This window comes from Pecten maximus, chromosome 4 (assembly GCF_902652985.1).
Source record: "Pecten maximus chromosome 4, xPecMax1.1, whole genome shotgun sequence".
Taxonomy (NCBI): domain Eukaryota; kingdom Metazoa; phylum Mollusca; class Bivalvia; order Pectinida; family Pectinidae; genus Pecten; species Pecten maximus.
The window spans coordinates 12,058,077-12,078,121 of NC_047018.1; the positions used below are offsets into that span (position 1 = coordinate 12,058,077).

General features: G+C 35.4%; 1 protein-coding gene across 1 annotated transcript; it reads right to left on the reverse strand.

Moving 5' to 3' along the window:
• Positions 1-695: 695 nt before the first annotated feature.
• On the reverse strand, positions 696-6,058 carry LOC117325249 (galactosylceramide sulfotransferase-like). Its single transcript, XM_033881354.1, has one exon. The coding sequence runs from the start codon at positions 5,901-5,903 to the stop codon at positions 4,851-4,853; it is 1,053 nt and encodes a 350-aa protein (XP_033737245.1). The 5' UTR covers positions 5,904-6,058; the 3' UTR covers positions 696-4,850.
• Between the last annotated feature and the right edge of the window lie 13,987 nt (positions 6,059-20,045).

Here is a 20,045-nt window from a genome sequence, read left to right on the forward strand (position 1 = left end):
TGTTCGGTTTTTAGAAGGTTCGGTATTCAGAAGTGTCCGGTTTTTAGAAGGTTCGGCTTTTAGAAGGTTCGGTATTCAGAAGGTTCGATTTGCAGAAAATTCGGTTTTTAGAAGGTTCGGATTTCGGAAGTTGCAGTGTATATAGTATCAAACTTGGGTAAATTTTAATAGAAACCATCACAACACCCGCAACGAAGTTAGGGGGGTATACTGGAATCAGGTTGTCTGTCCGTCCGTATGTCTGTAGACACATTTTGTTCGGACAACTCCTCCTAAACCGATGGGCCGATTCCAATGAAACTTCACACAAATATTAATGATCATGTGTATATGTACATGCCACTTTCTTTTTCTCAAAATTATGGTTGCTATGGCAACTGTTCACTATATACAGGTTTTCCGATAAGAACCATAACTTTAAGTTTGTCTGGACAACTCCTCCTAAACCGAAGGGCCGATTTCAATGAAACTTCACACAAATATAAAGGACCATGTGTAGATGTGCATGCCACTTTCTTTTTCTCAAAAGTATGGTTGCTATGGCAACTGGTCACTATAAACAGGTTTCCCGATAAGAACCATAACTTTAAGTTTGTCCGGACAACGCCTCCTTAACCGATGGGCCGATTTCAATGAAACTTCACACAAATATAGAGGACCATGTGTAGATGTGAGTATGACTGAATTCTCTTTATTGTGAACAACACATATTTCAGACATTCTTAATTTCAGAAAAATATCCGCATGCACGGGCTATCTTAGTTAGCCTCTAATTAACAGTTCCAAATCACCATTGACTCGTATATTAGTCAGTCATCCTGGCGACAGTTCTAGATTAAGGCGGTTACCATAGTAAAGAAAATTAAGAATAAAAATTGGCGTCACCTGACTCTACGTAATCAAATAGTAACTGTTGCATTAGGTGGTATTAAGTTTTGGATGGTATTAGGTTAAATATGTTGTTCAGTTTAGGAGGTTGTTAAGTTAAGGAGGTTGTTAAGTTTAGGAGGTTGTTAAGTTTAGGAGGTTGTTAAGTTTGGATTGTAATAAGTTTGAGCTGGTATTAACTTTTGGGATGGTATTAAGTTTGGGATGGTGTTAAGTCTTGGAAAGTATCAACTTTTGGATGGTATTAAGTGTTTTATGGTATTAACGTTTGGATGGTTCACGTATTAACCTTTGGATTGTATTAATTAAGTTTAAGCATCAAAGTTCGTGATTCTATGAAGCGGAAAGACGCATCACTGATCCAGAGTCCCAATGTTTTAATCATATACATAGGAACAGCTAGGAGAGCCGAGAGGCAGATATCTTGATTTAGAGGTCTAGCAACCTGCGTCCAGTACACATATATTTATCTGTGCAATATTGTAGCTTAACAATGGTCATCGTCGTTGCCATGACAGCTGATCCCGACCAATCAGGATTACAGTAACAAAGTGAAAGTAGAAGTCATATACGTAATTTGCCATTTTAAACACTATATTCATAGATTTGTTTGATGTTCCTTTAGTATTTATAAAACACTGAAAGCACAAATGCAGTCTTCGTGTCAAGCAGTGAAGACATAACGCGGAACATGTTAACAATATGACGTCATCGGAATATGCAAGTTTTACATGAATACAGTATTGGCAACAGAATTTTGTTCTTCTTTGCAATGTAAAATTCACCTCCTATGTACTAATGTATATAAAAAATACAGTTTAGAAAGACCAACTAAGATATTGCATATATTTACTTTTTTTCGCAGCTTGGGTATGAGATTTAAAAAAAAAAAGAACTATCAATATGGCTTGAAATCATTTCAACTTGGCAATAATGGCTTTTGTTTTAATACAGAATTTATCATTAACTAATGAAAAAAGGAAAATAAGTTTATATTAAACTTCTAAAAATATGGGATTCAATTTTCATATATTACCGAAAGTACATGCACATTAAAATCATTGAACATCAAATTTTGAAATTGTTAGTGTTATTTTTGTCGATATTGAATTAAAGGGGCAAGCCAATGCTTTTGTTTTATAACCATTTGTGCATGTGCTTCGTTAATCTAAAATACTTTTATGGTAGGTCAAGCAGTGAAAATATCAGTATTGAACAGTAAAAGTCCACGAACAACAAAAACTGTTGTTTATAGAGCGAGATTTGTCCGATTGCCTGTTTACTTTGCCAGAAGAGTCATAATATAATACATGTAGATGTTTTTATGAAATCAATCTTAGTTCAAGCTGCATATAACTTCATAATTTTATTTAAAATTTTGTCACCTCTCTGTATTTTGGCCAAATTAGCAGGACCATATAATTTTGGTTATCAATGTAGAAATATTTATTAATCACATAACAAAACTGTCCTATGCACACAAAAATGGTATTGGACAACCTGATTTCCTTCATACTTTCTAATTATCTTAAGCAATATGTAATTTCTACTTAGGAGAACATTCACAGAAAATGGTTTCGTGAGTTTTTTTTCAAATTTAGCCTTTCATAATAACATGCAATTTGCATAATTGGGAAATCATTCATTCAATAGGGATTTTTTAAGCCCAATAACCCAACTTGGTTAATAAATCATATTGCATGAAAGCAAATAATTAACACTATTTAAGAACATGTTACATATGTAACAAGACAATATATTAATTAATGTCTTGACCCCAATTAGGACGAAAAAGAAATATGTTACAGTTATGTCAAGGTAAAACCCTTCATTGACTGGGCTAAAAACACTGTTGAGTTATCTCGTTCCTGCATGTTTTATTTTGGTATTATTAGACATAACCTACAGTGAGCCGTTGGAGCTACAAAAGAAAAATACACAACAACCAGTTTAAAATCTGGCACAGCAAACGGTGACACAACATGTCTAAAATCTGGCACAGAAAACGGTGACCACAACCAGTTTAAAATCTGGCACAGCAAACGGTGACACAACATGTCTAAAACTTGGCACAGCAAACAGTGACACATGTCTAAAATCTGGCACAGCAAACAGTGACACAACATGTCTAAAACCTGGCACAGCAAACAGTGACACAACATGTCTAAAATCTGGCACAGCAAACAGTGACACAACATGTCTAAAATCTGGCACAGCAAACGGTGACCACAACAAGTCTAAAACCTGGCACAGAAAACAGTGACACAACATGTCTAAAATCTGGCACAGCAAACAGTGACACAACATGTCTAAGTTCTGGTACAGCAAACGGTGACCACAACAAGTCTAAAATCTGGCACAGCAAACGGTGACCACGGATAGTCTAAAATCTGAAACAGCAAACGGTGATCACAACTAGTCTAAAATCTGGCACAGCAAACAGTGACCACAAATAGTCTAAAATCTGAAACAGCAAACAGTGACCACAACTAGTCCAGAATCTGGCACAGCAAACGGTGACCACAACCAGTCCATAATCTGGCACGACAAACGGTGATGTCATTTGAATACAATACAACTTCAAATGTGCAGTTTCACGAATCTAAAATGGACAATCAATATTCGCCTTATGAAACTCAAGATTGAACATTAATTTCGCATCCGTTCCTGGTCTCGGGGATGGTGTATGCAGCTGCTACATTCGATATTAGTTTCGTATGTCCATCAAACAACCAAACAGCACGTTTAATATGAACATTCCCCTCACATACTCTTATTACAATTTCCAATATCACTGTTTAATCAGCTGCCTGTCCAGCTGACAGAAAAATCATGGTGAGCGACGCTTCGATTTCCAGTATACCTGCGTCGTCTTCACCAAAGTTCCGTCTGAATGAAAAAAAAAATGTGGAGAGGACTTTATCAGTCAACAGAAATGTTTGAACGTAAAAAGGGAAGGTGCACTAATATCATTTTGTGAGAATCTTTTTTGAATATGGGATAACTTTGGAGGCATAAAAATAAGTGATTGTACAAGACATATAATCCACGCTTACTAATAAATGACTCCGCATTATTAACCGTCTAAGGCAGGGAATTGAAGCAACGATTTTCCTCGTGTGATTGAGGGTAGTGAAAACAAATCTAATTGATACATGACGTGTCCTTTCGATCAGGGACTGCTGTGCACATGATCAATTAACCAATAGGGATGTTTAAAATGTGAGCTAACTTTGGCATCATGAAGACTACATTGTTTGACCTTTTCAACTCAATATGATAATTCATTTAATAACTCTTTAATTTCATTTAATACTAAATGAAATGAATGTTAGAGAGCTCTTTCTTTTGTCGTGTATCTTTATAGTGACACATATCGCTTTGCTATATGGATACAGGGTAATTACGATACCTCTAAAACGTCATTCTCGCCTTAGTGAGGTATACAGCTCCTGAAACTAATGTCGGTGTTTACGAAAAACACACCGATATATACTATGTTACCACACATTACAAAGATTAATCACTCGTGTAGCTATTTATAAATCATTTAGTTATTCTGAGTACGTCAATTACAGTTACAACTTTACAGGACGAAACATCCTATATCATATATGATACAATGTAATATAATACATGTGATATGATATGATATATATATATATATATTACATAATTGCAAGGACGGATATGATTGAAAATATGTAGAACAACAGGTCAGCGTCAAACAGACAATTCATTACCCCTTTATCACAGAATATGTGACGGGCATGCATCACTAAAACCAATCTTCATTTGATGATGTTGTGAACTTGCCATATTTCATTTGTATCCTTTGAATTAGTCAGAAAATGGTCAATAAACGAATTATGATTCCTCAAATCACGCGACTATCCCAGAGCAACTGAATATTAAATAATCATACGCTAGGTTGAGAACACTGCTCTAGAGTTTCACAGGTCCTATATAGGTTTGGTTTGAACAATTCCATAGTTTTCAAAATATATCTTATCGAGAAACTGAAGCTCATCAAGTCCCAGCATAAGGCAGTCTACAGCTGTGATAGTGAAGTTCGCCTCCCACCTTGATGCCTTGACCTCTAGGTCATCGGTGACGTCAACGTTCGCGCAATATAGCCTAACCATTTCAGTAATACGCTTGAAATGTAGAACTTCGTCAAAAAAGTCTGCTCCGGCATTTCTTATTTTTTCCCAGAAGTCCCCGTGTAATTCTTCATATAGTATATAATCGGCACTGTTCCACCATCGTAATCGATCTAGATCCTGTACGGATAATGTATGTTTCTCATTATTCCATCGGCTATTCTTAGGATGGTAGATGATATCCTTGTAGGACCAACACAGCTTTCTTTTAAGATAAATCAATGATTCGTCAAAGTATTCTAAAAGCATAACGAAATCAAAATCTCTCCGAATGATGTCAACATAAGCACGGATTGCTGACACATTACCAATGGCGTCTATCGGCAGGCCCAAATCCACACTTTGTCTATTGTTGGTGTAAGAAAAATACGGAATAATTGGTTCATAATCCTCAGGCGATTTTAAATATTCCGATAAGGGATTTCCATTTCGGATTGATAATATATTCTGTATATAGCTATTTTTTGAATATCCGTAATACCGAATTACCGACAGAAAGTGTTCCAGAGGTGTACGTATAACAGACAAATAGAAAAAGCGATTCATTGGGAATATATGCCTGAAGGCTGTGCTATTGTACGTCACGTGATTACACATGATGTTGTATTGTTCACCTGTCGGCACGGGTAGAATGTTTTCAGCGTAAACGGAATCCCCGGGTTCACCTATGTAATTGTATCCATATTCATGTGATGTTTTCTTTGGAAGAACAAAATTTAGCTTTCGTGATGAACCGAATCTTTGTAGAATGTTAGATACTGTTGAACTTCCGGCTTTGTGAACTTTAAGAAAAACGATATCCGTTTGTTCTGAACATTTGGAGTAATCTTTGGTTTTGTCAACATCTTGCATAATTTTCAATTTTCTTAACTGGAGAGGGTGTTCTGCATGGAAAGAAATGCCCTGGACACGTGGATGTGTTGCTGTAATTTGTGTGGTCGTTAACCAATCAGAACTCGCGAGAAAGACGAATGTCAGGATGACGAAGAATGGTCCAGAGATGAGAAGGTACCTGTGAAATAAACGACTAAGAATCATGTCGGACAAGATAATTATAAGAGTGATTTCTCACACTCCTGTAATAGTTATAAACTTTGAAAATAATTATGGTTCAATAAACTAACACTTTCCCTTAATGCAAATATCACAAATGTGTAACTTGTATTCGACAAATAATTTTGAACATAGACATTTACATCGTTGAACCTAGTAAAAAGTACAACCACGTGCACGTTCATACACACATGTACAGTCTAAACCACATTCTTACGGGTAAACACCTTTTCAATACGGCTACCAGTGACCAGTAAACTTAGAACATTGTCTTTCCATTGTGAAAAGAATAATATTAGAACAGTATCCTTGAAAATCAATGTTATATTCACTGACAATGTTACATTTTACATTAATGTAAGACATAAATCGAGTATTATTGTGCCCATATTACCCTGATATATGGATATCCGGATTGAGCGTTTCACCTGTAATATGCTTGCACCTCTGGATAAATCTACTAATACACACTATTTAAATCAATTCCCAGCAAATTTCATTTCGAAAAAAAGAATGGTTATACCATCGTTTATTACCGAAATGTAGTATCAAACGGCATTTCATAATTGTAAATGATCAATAAAGCTGGATTGTATCATCAGAGATATTAGTGTGAAGAGTCTTACCTTGCGCGTCCCATCTCTAACACAGCCTTCGCACCTGTATGATCAGACCTTCTCTCGCCTATCAATAGTGTAGTCTTTCTTATTATAATATCACCAAATTTCTGAGATACAGGTATGTCAACAAACTCTACACTATCGAGATATTTCGCCTGTATGTATTGAATCGTTGACCGCGGGCACCTGATTCGTTATGTTTTGTCATTATAATCTCGACATTCATTGGCTAGATAAGAGCATAGTAAAAGTTGGCAAGGAGGAACAAACACGACTTACCTGATACAGGATGTTCGATTCAAGGTCAAACAGAATGCATTACATCCCAAGGTCGTCCTATCACGCTGCCTGGGTCCCCAAAGGCAAGGTCAATCTATTACACTCTTATCTTTGTCGAATGTTTTGATGGTCTTCATCAATACATCAACCCCCGTACGCCAATACGGAAGTTACATGTGTATTAGTATGTATTTGATGGACAAAAACTAACTACAGATTTATAATTGAAAAGGAAGATGGAATAATGTTGCAAGAGAAGATAGCATTTGCACATACATATTGTAAAAATGGAAATATTGGAGACAAGTTTCACTATTTGTTGGAATTTACTAGATTTACCAGTAGAAGATAGATTTATTCAGATTTTTTTTTGTTCGAGCATAAATATAATTCAATTCCAATCCTTAATTGATACTTATGATACTGACTTGCTTAAAAAATATGAAAATTAATCCGATTTATATTTTATTTCAAATGTTTGTCCTCCATTAGTAAGTTTATCAATCTATCGAAGTCTTCAATCGTGTACACAATTATGTTATGTTTTAATGTTAATTATCTATGTACTTGACTGAAAACGATATAGAACTGAAAATGAGTTAAAACACTAAAGACTCGTTTCGTATTTGAAAAGGAATCTAATACTAGTATCTGAATCCCCGCGCCCATCAAAGTTATCAACACGTGATTCACATGTTTAAGTGGAATTTGTCTTCCACTGTATTTACATGTAGCTTAGATAAGAATGGGGTAATCATATAACAGTTAGATGTGCATTGAGACATAAACTGAGCCAGTCATAAAGTAATAGAACCAATTTTGTTTCTCTACTTTCTAATTTAATCGTATAACGAGCTCGCCGAAAATGTGCGCTGGAACAACAGAGATCGGAGCGAGATGGGAACCCATCACTTTACATTACAGCGTATCATTGTTCTAAGTAAAACAACTTCCTGGCAATGTCTCATTCCTCGTTACTACTACCCAAGGAGCCACAGGGTGAGGTGGACCACAAAATCTGGTAAAGGTTTATGGTATTTTCACAATGAACCTTCTTGAATACTTTTAATTTGGTCAACCCTTTGGGAAATCCACAAGGAAGATTATAGATGCATATGGTCTAGACCCATATAAAAAACGGATGACTTCCCAAAGAGAGGGTAGGGAAACAAGAATGTTAATTTTTTTTTTCAATAAGTATCATATAACTTCGATGCAGGAATTATTAGATCATGTTCAGGTTGGGTAATACGTCAAGGTCATTTCAAGGTCAAAGGTCAAGATTTTATGGCAAAAATGCGAATTCTTCCCTATATGTCTATGGCACTGTCCTGAGACAAGTGGAAATACTTTTTTGGTGTATATTAGTGCATTATTTTATTACCATGAGCCTTTTTGTACATTTTTATGATGGCCACTCTTTTGGGAAATCTACATGGCAGTGACTGGCAGTGAGTTCATTTATGAGATACAGTTGAGTGTAGACTAAAGGTTACACCCAAGTGCACTCCGAGTGCACTCCATTTGGACTTGGAGTGCACTCCGTTTGGACTCCAGGTAAACTTGGAGTGCACTCCAAGTGGACTCCGAGTCTACCTGGAGTCCTATAAGACACCATGCCTATACCCCAGTTCTATAATCAGACTATATCATATATACACATGTATTAATACTTTGATGCTTTTAATATAATTTACATATAAATAAATAGATTTTTACAAATTACTTTTGTTCTCTTAATATTACTATTAACATTTGTTTAGTCTACTCGGAATATTTATTTTATTGTTAATACATGGTAATAATGCCTACATGTTAAATTTATATTTATTAAGATCCATAAAAGACAGTTATACAATTTATGCTATAATCAGGTTTCTATGAAAGTTAATTGCTTATTATTTCATATTTTATTCAGATGTAAGTGAATTGTATTCATTCTGTTAAGGAATTGAAAATTATTTTAATTAGAATATTTATTACTGTACATATATCATGACTTTAAAGGAAGTTTAGATAATGTGTCTATATTATGTTATTGATTATTCAAAATATTTAAAGTTTACAGTATTTAATGAATTATGTGTTTTTTTAATAAGACATTCTCTACATATATGTACTCAGTTCAGGCAAGTAATTATAAAATAAACATAATCATTTTAGTTTATATAGGTTATATATTTAAATGTATCATTAGAAAAATATACATTTACAACTGTACATATTTATGAGCATTACCTGGTTAAATTAATGTTCTTACATAATGTAAACACAAGTATGTAGTTTTGGACTACCCATAATGATTGACAGTATCTGTTTAATTGCTATTATTATTGGTCATGCATGACTAACTCTGGCCTGACACACCTGAGACCTGTGCCAGGTGAGTTTTAGGAGCCAGCTACAGGTACTGTCCTGGGTTCAATTTTGTCACTGTTAGCCATGGCTTCAAATGATGAAGCTTTGCAAAGCAGGGTGTGTTATAACCTCAGGCCAATTAAGAGAACAGTAAGATTATCTCCTGACTTGAAGGAAAGGATTGTAGCTCTCCATCTGAGAGGCCTTAATCAGACCAAAATTACATGTATAAATGAAATACCAGTGTAATTAAGGTGGAAATGTAACGATAAGCTGTAAAACCATTAAAAAATTGGTTAACATGTTTAAGAAGACCAACTCTATTGAAATGAAGTCATTCTATACTGAAATTAGAAAGTAAAAATAAGCTGTTTCTTATTACATTGTAACCTGTCTAAACCGTAAGTCATTGAGACCAAACGTATTGGCCGGTTTATGCAGGTGTCCGGTATGTAGAGGTACAATGTTGAATGATATAAGTTCAGAAAAATTAATGCAAATCAAATTAAGAAATGATGCAGTTCTTATCTTGTTATATTCAAAAATATAAAGACATTGCTTTAAAAAATTAATTGTAAAGAAAGAGATTAAAGTAAAAGAAATAAATAAATTCAGTGTAATTCTAAATGGTATAATGAATGTAAATTCACCATTTCCCAAAACCAGCCTATAGCCTTATACCCGTAATTAGTACACATTGTTCTCGTCCAGGAAATAAGATTATAGAGCCTGAGGTACAATTTGCCTCAGGGCAGTTGGACACGGCAACCTATGTACCATTTACCTGTAAAACTGACCTGTTGGAACTACATCGTTTTCTATTCCCATTCAGTCAATATCTATCATGATATGTGTCACTCATACATTTTATGTAACAGATACAGGTCATGAATGTACAATGGTTGTTCAAGCCAATTATAAAATCATAAATTTAAATGTTCAAACTTAAAAAAAAATGACATAAGGCCAGCTGCAGTTGGTGTATGGAATGTTTGATAAGTATTTACTTAACTCAAACATGAAAATTATATTAATCTATGTTGATTTACATATTGACTTCTAATACTCTATACATACTTCCATTATAATATCAAAGACATAAAGTAATAGTACCAGTTTGAATTTTTTTTTTTTTCAAATATTTTTTTTATAATGACTTATAACTGTTTTGATAATACTGTAATAGGAATGGACAACCATATCATTTCAAAAGTGTCAGATATCGACAGTCACAAGTCTGTACCTATATTCTATATGACCTTGGTATAGGTCAGCCTGAGTTTCCTCTAGCCCTGACACCATACCAGACATGGTGTCAGGGCCAGAGGAAACTCGGGCTAGGTAAAGTTAAGGTGTGATGTCCAGTTTCCATCTAACAATTAAGGGGGTCTTTATCTAGTTAGATGACCATGTGTACACCTGTCCAGATCTTCACACCTTATAAGGTAAACTTGGAGGAAGGGGTCATTATTGGGGTCATGATATACAGGTAAATATTGACCTGGAAGTTTGGGGGGGGGGGGGGGGGGGGATGGCAATTGTATCTTATATAACTGTTAAAAGAACTCCATTGATGACCAGGATTTAATGAGGCAGGTATAACAAAACTAAGTTGGTTTACCAAATGGAAATGTAAGTTTGATCTTAAAGTTTAAACTGTAAATCAATATTAGACATTGGATCCGGAATATGCTATCAAGGTGATAACAAAAAAAAATTATTTTGTATTGTATGTTTAGATAAATTTAAACTGTTGGAAGAAAAGTATTTGAAATATTAAAAACAGTAGTACTTCGAGTACAAGATATTTCCAGTACACAATCAAACTCTACATTCTGAGAGACCACAAACAGATTGCCAAATATGTTTTGTTTATTATCAATTTCTATTAATTTACGTGGCTTGTTAAAACTCTTCAAATCAAAGGAATGCTATCATACATTTTTCAACGAAGTGCCAGATCTATTCATTTTATATAGGGTTTACTAATAGAAAAAATCTATTATATTAGATATTGTTAGTTAACCAACTAAAAATGAACCAACAAAATAATAAGATGATATATACAAAGATAAAACAGTAACACATATCTTATTGTTACATGTTTAAGGAGTCTAAATGTATAAGAGTATACATCTATCTATAAACATTATGTATATATATGTACTTGGTTACAGGTACATGTGATACATGTGGACCCAGGTAGGATTGGGGCCTGATAGGACTCCATGTAAACTTGGAGTGCACTCCGAGTGCACTCCAAGTTTACCTGGAGTCCAAACGGAGTGCACTCGGAGTGCACTTTGTGTAACCTTTAGTCTACACTCAACTGTAACTCACTCAAGAGGTGATGACCTATTACAATGGGGTAGGAGAACTCAAAAGTGTATAGGTTCTTTCACATACAAAATGTATGTTGCATATAGGTCACATTACCCCACTTGAATATATACCTAAACATTTTATCTAGTAATTGCTTGATAGTGCCAGTTTCAGACAGGAACTTCAGAAGGGAAGCTTTGTTTTTGTCGACTACAGCTACATTGTAAGTCACGACATGCTGGTGTTAGCCCTTGTATCATAAAGCTTAAGCATTTTGTTTGTGGTTCTGTATTTCCTCTCAGATGATTTCAAGCTTGGTACATGGTCATATCTGTCACAAAAAAAGTGAACACTTGAAGTATAAAGGGGAATGTCAGTTGTTTTCCTTTGTACACATCGGTGGTGTTCATTGTGACTGATGGTAACTCAGATACCTCATTCTCGTTCATTAGTACTTTTACTAAAAGACTTTGTACCTCAGAGTGTTTCTGTTCACTCATGCTCTCCAGTCCTTACTATCGATATTTGCGTCCACTGGCAATTACTAATGTAAAATGTTAATTTCTACTGCCTTGGTTTGTTCTCTGTTAACTTTCAAAGTTTTAATGTCACGGTAAACTTCATCGTCAGCTCCAGTGACAAGACAATGTTTACACGTGTATTCGCTGTCCTGTCATTGAAAGGATTCCTTATCTGCAGTGGAATGGTTTACATTGCACAGCAGCAGTGTCCTTTGAAATCCGTGCTGGTCCTACTTCACGATGTGTTGTTTCTGAGTGTGTATCAAGACAGAGCATTTACCTGATGTTTCCTGACAGGGCTGTAGTTTGCAGTTTGGTGTAAAGCAACTTCGCTCGTGCCTTTGGTTTATGTGTGATGCCACATAGACCATGTTGCTGCTTAATATCTGCATTATCTGTTTGCTCCATATCAGGGTTGTGCGTACAGGAAACGGAGCAAAATCACCATACCTATGAAGGTGTCCCACAAAATGTAAGTAGGGGATTCTGATTTGAAAGTTTGAATTCTTCCATGAGAGATTGAATAGCGCTCTATACAGGCTCCACGTCACGGAGAAAATTACTCATTTCTTGTTCGTCTTTGTCATTGCTTGTTTTGGAGATGTAACCTATTTTATATACTTCCGGTAGGTTATTGTTGATGTTCTTCATAAGATCGGTGTTCTTTTTCTCTTGTATGCGCCATTCTTCAAAGTCATCCACCTGGAAGGAGGTTTTATCATGATAGCACTAGTTGTATGGAATGTCGATCCATATAGTGTGTTTCCTGCCAGTCAATGTTGTCAAAGGCAAACTGTATAAATACTCCATGTTGAATGTTTGGTGATATGTGATAACCCTGATTTGTACCTTGGTAATGATGATGTTGTAAACAGATGCCGGTTGTCCATGGAAAGTAGCAATACTCTATCATCTGAATCAGTTCATTCATGGTTGTTATTTACATTTGGCTTTGTGTTGAATTGTAAATGTCAAAAGCAATACCTACACCTAATTGTGTTTTGATGCCAATGCTGTAAAGAAGTTGTTGTGACAGAATGAGGGCTTTGTCATGGATTACTTTGCTACAATCGACATTGGTCCCATCTAGCTTCAATTGAATGTCAGACAAAATCTGAGAAGAGAAAAATAAGTATTGTGTGTGTCAGATTCTTTTTCGTTGCATCAACAGAGATATCCAACATGTCGTCTAGTGTCTGGGACAAGTCAGATTTGCATGTCTTCGCTTTTTCACGCAAGATTTGTACCGCAGTCAGCACTGTTCTCTCCTTTACTTCATTGGTGTCCTCATCATTTTGTTTAACAGCTTTTTTGGGGTAGAACATCACCTATCGATACATCTGCTGAACATATATGTTCGAAGTGTCCTTCTTCTTCAGGTTTGCTGACTTTTCTTCTTCAGGTTTGCTGACGTATACATTCTACCAATCTTCACTCCGTTTTTATTAGTAAATCACGGCATATGCCTCTCAGTGTAGTTAGACAGAATCCAGATGAATCTTTGATGGCATCCTCAACGATCTACTAGTGTTTGAAAACTTCTGCCATGTCTATCATTGAAACATTCAGACACGATTTGACGCCTAGTCATACACACCCTATGGTAGCAAATGTAATTCATGGCCATGTTGATTGGATCGTAATAGTATCCTTGTATTCTCACGAGCATGTTTGTATCCTTCATTTCCTGTGCCTTTTTCTTCATAGACTGTTGCCGATTCTAAGTTTCAGTCATTGATTTACTTCCTCTACCATCCTTATCATATATTTTACTGCTAATACATGTTTGTTATTGTAAATGTAGTGGTTGTAGATCGGCGAAATGGAGTATTTGGTGATGATGGCGTATCTGTTTCATTTTAAAGTACCTCTAACAGGCTTTCCCGTTGAATCCGCTCTTAGGATGTTTTAGGAGGTATTTGTTCCTGCAATTTGAGTGCCATAGAGGCTGTCTTTATTGGAGAAACGATTCGGATTGAAGTTCATGGTAAAGTCTCTTCCATATATCGTCCTGGCGATCATTACCAGCATATTTAAGTTTTGATAATGCTCGGTCGGTTACATTGAAAAGCTTTCAATGATCTGGCTGACATATTAAACATTTAGTTTTTGTCAGAACACTTCTTCCTTTTGTTATTTCTAGTTTCTTTATTTAGCTCAATGTCTGCACCTTTTCGCTTCGCTCAGGTGCGATGTACATACAATGTACCTGCAGAGAATAATAAATCTACATGTATTAAATGTTAAAAAAATTTTCATGAATATGACATGCAATTTCGTGTTGAAATAGAAATGTGACTTAATATTGCAAAATTAACTTTATATTGGTATTTTTTACATGCATTTATACAATAATGTGCTATATGCAGTGCAAAAACAGCAGCTACACATTGTAATATAAGACATTCTATAGATTTTTTTTTTTTAATTTTGCCGTATACGTAACTAGGATGACATTGTGACAATTACAAATGAATGTATGAGTATGGTCACTTTAAAGAAATCATTATTAAATTAATTACTTGTTCACTCATCGCTGATGCTCGGTGACTGATGAAAATTATACCCGTCGAAAAAGTTCTCGGTGGACAATACATAGCAGCATTGTTGTTCCCGTTTGTTTGTAGTAACTTGCAATTTACACACCAACCACATTTAAATTATGTACTCATCCATATCCCATTACTTCTAAAAAAAAAAGACAAAACATACTTTTCCATTGCAAATTGACCTCAGACCTTCACATGACCTTGAGCTCATGATATCATTAAACAAATACGGAGATAAAACTTTGGGTAGATATACACATGTCGTAATATGACCAATATGTAACTGACTTATTGTATGTTCCCCTACCCCATTGTAATTAGTCATCACCTCTCGAATGCTGACTATATAATGTCCATCGGGAACTTTTTCGACGGGGTATAATTTTCATCAATCACCGAGCATCAGCAATGAATGTTCAGCTCATTACATTTCTACAATAGACAAGTAATTAATTTAATAATGATTTCTTTAAAGTGACCATACTCAATCTTGAAAAAACCCTTGCCACTACCTTGTAGATTTCCCAAAAGAGTGATCATCCTAACAGTGTACAAAAAGATTCATGGTAATAAAAAACTGCACTTATATAAACCAAGAAAGTATTTCCACTTGTCTCAGGACAGTGCCATAGACATATAAGGAAGAATTCGCATTTTCGCTATGAAAACTTGACCTTTGACCTTGACGTATTTCCTCAACCTGAACAATTTTCTATTCAAACTTTTCGAACATATAGTCATGGTCTAATTATTCCTGCATCCAAGTTATATGATACTTGGAGTATAAAATATTAACATTCTTGTTCCCCTACCCTCTCTTTGGAAAGTCATCCAGTTTTCGTATGGCTCGTGTAATATATGATCCTCTGCAATTGGATTTCTCAGAGGGATGGCAAACCTGGAAGTGTCCAAGAAATTTCATAGTAACTAAAATACAAAACCTTTGCCAGCTTTTGGGGTCCACGTATCTCCAAATATGGGCTTTGGCTCCTGGAGTATACGTGAGTATGATTTATTGGTTACATTTGTATCTGTAGTCGAGGTCTGTTCCTAATCTAACCCGTGGTGTGAGTAGTTTTCTCTCATAAAACATGCACATTCTCAACAAAACAATTTCTCACCTGACATTTCACTTACAGGGGTCATCAATACACATACCACGGGAAACGTGATATTAGAAACAAGCCTTTTAATATCACGGGTCGCCGTAGACATCGGCTACCAGTTATTTTATCAAATACACAGGGATTTGGCACCAATGCTAAACCAACGGTCAAAATATATGTATGCAATAGTTGCCAAGTCCCTGTGATAAAATACATAACCTTTCATAGTTTTAGTACCTGGACGATTTCAGATTTGTTAGCTTACTGCAATATGTAAATTGTTCTTTTTACGACTGAATAGATGTAAACAGTATTGGTATGAGGCATACAAAGAAAAAAGAGTGGTTTTTTTTTTGTAGTTTTCTTTATATGGAACATGGACCGCGGTGGCCGAGTGGTTAAGGTGTCCAGACACTTCATCACTAGCCCTCCACCTCTGGGTTGCGAGTTCGAAACCTACGTGGGGCAGTTCCCAGGTACTGACCGTAGGCCGGTGGTTTTTCTCGGGGTACTCCGGCTTTCCTCCACCTCCAAAGCCTGGCACGTCCTTAAATGACCCTGGCTTTTATAGGACGTTAAACAAAATAAACCAATCTTTAAACGGAGACATGTCGAATAAGAAATGTTTATCCACGTATTAAAAAAAATTAAACCTCTTTTTTGGTTATCATCCGATTGCGTCCATTAACTTATATAGATAATGTCAACTAGATAAACTCAAATACATGTACAAAAGGCGGGATCGTACAAAGACTACAGAGTTGTGTCCCTTCAACTCTTTAAACAGTTATTGTCTATTAGTCAAGTCAATTTACTCAAAATATTGTCAAAGCATATATAAATATAGACATTCACTGTGTTCCTAAACGAAGAAAGTATGATTAACTAATCTCATAAGCGAAATGAATTTATATTTAAAGATTTAAAAATATGTGACTCAATTTAGTAAAAATTGTGTTTCGATGGTACATGCATCATGCACATGGGAAATTATTGAGCAACGAATTTTGTAACTTGTGCTAATTTGGTGTCAATATTGAATACATTTGCAAGCTGTGATTTAAATGGGTTTTTTTTTATATCAATTAATGCGTGTGCTTCTTTTATTTGAAATACTTTTATAATAATATATAATATGATTTTACATCCTGATATATATATTTGGGGAAACAACCCTGGTATCCTAGCTTCACACCCATCACTACATCCTGGTGTACATCCTGATGTGTGATGGGGAGACAACCCTGGTATTCTAGCTACACATTCATCATTACATCGTAATGTACATCCTACTGTATATTTGGGGAGACAACTCGGGTATCCGGGCTACACATTCATCATTACATCGTAATGTACATCCTACTGTATATTTGGGGAGACAACTCGGGTATCCGGGCTACACATTCATCACTACATCGGGGAGACAACCCTGGTACCCAAGTTACACATTCATCACTACATCGTGGTGTACATCCTGCTGTGTGATGGGGAGACAACCCTGGTATCCTAGCTACACACCCATCACTTCATCGAGGAGAAAACCATGGTACCCAAGCTATACATTCATCACTAGTAATGTAACATCATAATGTGTGACGGGGAGACAACCCTTGTATTCGAACTACACACCCATCACTTCATCGTAGTATACATCCTGATGTGTGATGGGGAGACACAAAAAAAAACCTGGCACGACATACATGTACAAAGAATATAGATAAACACTAATGTAACTGGTTCACAAACACATATTTTAGATAAGCTCTCTGAATTCTATAGTTTATGGTTATATACCAATTATAAACTTAGTCATTTAATCTTATTCAAATAATTTTACATTAAGATGTTTTTAATGTTTCTGTAACAATTCCTTAACAAATATATCACATCAAAACGTTAGTAGAGGCAGAGACATATATACATGCATATATGTCTCTGGTAGAGGGGTTCATCATCGATTACGAACCGTTTGGTTATTTCTCAAATCTTTCTCAGCACAAGTGTACTGAAGCACCTTAACGTATTATCGAAACACAGACAATATCAACTGTGCATTCCTTTACTCTTACAATTAGTCGTATTACTTTGAGGCGCCGGTTCACTATGAAGATAAGATAAGATAAGTTTATTTCTGGTTCAGGACTTTTAAAGTCCTCTATACCAGACTCAAAATAATACATGAGATTGATATAGTACTTCTGTCCGGTCTACTGTACATTGTTTATGATTTAATTGATGCTTTGTAATTAAAGAAAAGTTCTTGGTTTTTCCAGTGATCGTCTAGCTTGTTTTTGAAGGAGTTTACATTTAATGCTGATATAACCTGTTCTGGCAATTCATTCCAGATTGACACTGTTCTGTTTGAAAAGTAGTTTTTTCTTAGCGTATTTGTGGATAGTCTAGGGAATATTTTTTTGGTATGTCCTCTGGTACTGTTGCGTTCAGCAGCATCCTTCCATAAAATGGTACCATTAAAACATTCTTTATCATATATTTCGCTTATTATTTTGTACAGTTCTATCATATCTCCTCTAATTCTTCTGAATGCCAAAGTTGGTAGTTTGAGTTTTTCCAGCCTCTCGCTGTATGTCAATTCCTTCATTCCCGGGAGACACTTGGTTGCTCTTCTTTGAACCCCTTCTATCTTGTCAATGTGTTTTTGTAAGTGAGGTGCCCACACAGGACTAATGTAGTCCAGTTGGGATCTTACCAGACGTTTATATAATGGGATAAAAGACCTGGTGTCCATAAACTGGAAAGTCCTTCTGATGAGTGCAAACATAGAGTTCGCTTTCTTAACTTTTTCAGATATATGTTCGTCAAACGAAAGCTCGGAGTCGATGATTACTCCTATGTCCTTCTCTTGTTTGGTTTTCTGCAGGTATTTCCCGTTGAGATGATAGTCCGGTTCGGGTTCATCATGTCCTCTTCCTTTTCCCTTGCCTATTCTCATCTGTTTGCATTTGTCTGGGTGCATCTTAGGTAGCCATGTATCACTCCACTTACACATTGTGTCAAGATCCTTTTGAAGCTCTGCACTGTAGTGCTCGCTTTTTATTATTTTGAATACTTTGCTATTCATTCAATTATGTAAAAAAAAAAAAACACGAATTCTTGATTAAAAAATCTTATTCTGATAGAAAATGGTGGATATATTTTAGCAATATTAAATGTAAATTTCCAAGAAAAAAAGTCATGATATTCCTTCCTGGACCAATAAAATTATTTCAGAAGGAAGTAAAATCACCAGTCACTGGGAGACACGAATGTCCTATTTTTTTCATATTTTCTCCTAATTTTGAATTTTTCACCAATTTTACCAAATAGGCACAAATTTAGCACAGCACAGACTATTTTTTCAGAAACATATCTAATTATGAAATTCACACACTAGTTTTTTGCCTTCAAGCCGAATTTTGTGAAATGTACCTAATACTTCTGTGATAGGCACTAATATTGTTTTCAGTGTCTATTATTTCCCTCAATGTCTAAAAAAAGATGAATACTCTCTTATTCTCTCTTTACTGTCTAAAACTAGGTGATTTGTCCTATTATTCTTCAATTTTGACTATTTTTCCTGGTCGGTGCTAGAAATATAGGACAGCTTGGTGGTCAGGGATTACTGCTGTCCAGGTAAGGTAGTATACAGCTAGCAGTGCTGGTGTTGCTGCTTGATAAAATAGCCCGAGGCAAATCTGTCAAAATTAGTCCTTGTTCCAAGAAAACTAGTCATTTTCTACAATTTTAGACACTGTCCTATATTTCTAGCACCGACCAGGAAAAATAGTCAAAATTGAAGAATAATATATAGGACAAATCACCTAGTTTTAGACAGTAAAGAGAGAATTAGAGAGTATTCATCTTTTTTTAGACACTGAGGGAAATAATAGACACTGAAAACAATAATAGTGCCTATCACAGAAGTATTAGGTACATTTCACAAAATTCGGCTTGAAGGCAAAAAACTAGTGTGTGAATTTCATAATTAGATATGTTTCTGAAAAAATAGTCTGTGCTGTGCTAAATTTGTGCCTATTTGGTAAAATTGGTGAAAAATTCAAAATTAGGAGAAAATATGAAAAAACTAGGACATTCGTGTCTCCCAGCAGTGAGTCCCAAACGCTTTCTGGATAATTACGAAACAGCGGAATTTGAAAATAAGCTAGCTTTACATGCAGAAGCTACT

Excerpts from the sequence above, each read along its gene's own strand:
- LOC117325249 (XM_033881354.1), bottom strand. The coding sequence starts at position 5,903 with ATGCAAGATGTTGACAAAACCAAAGATTACTCCAAATGTTCAGAACAA.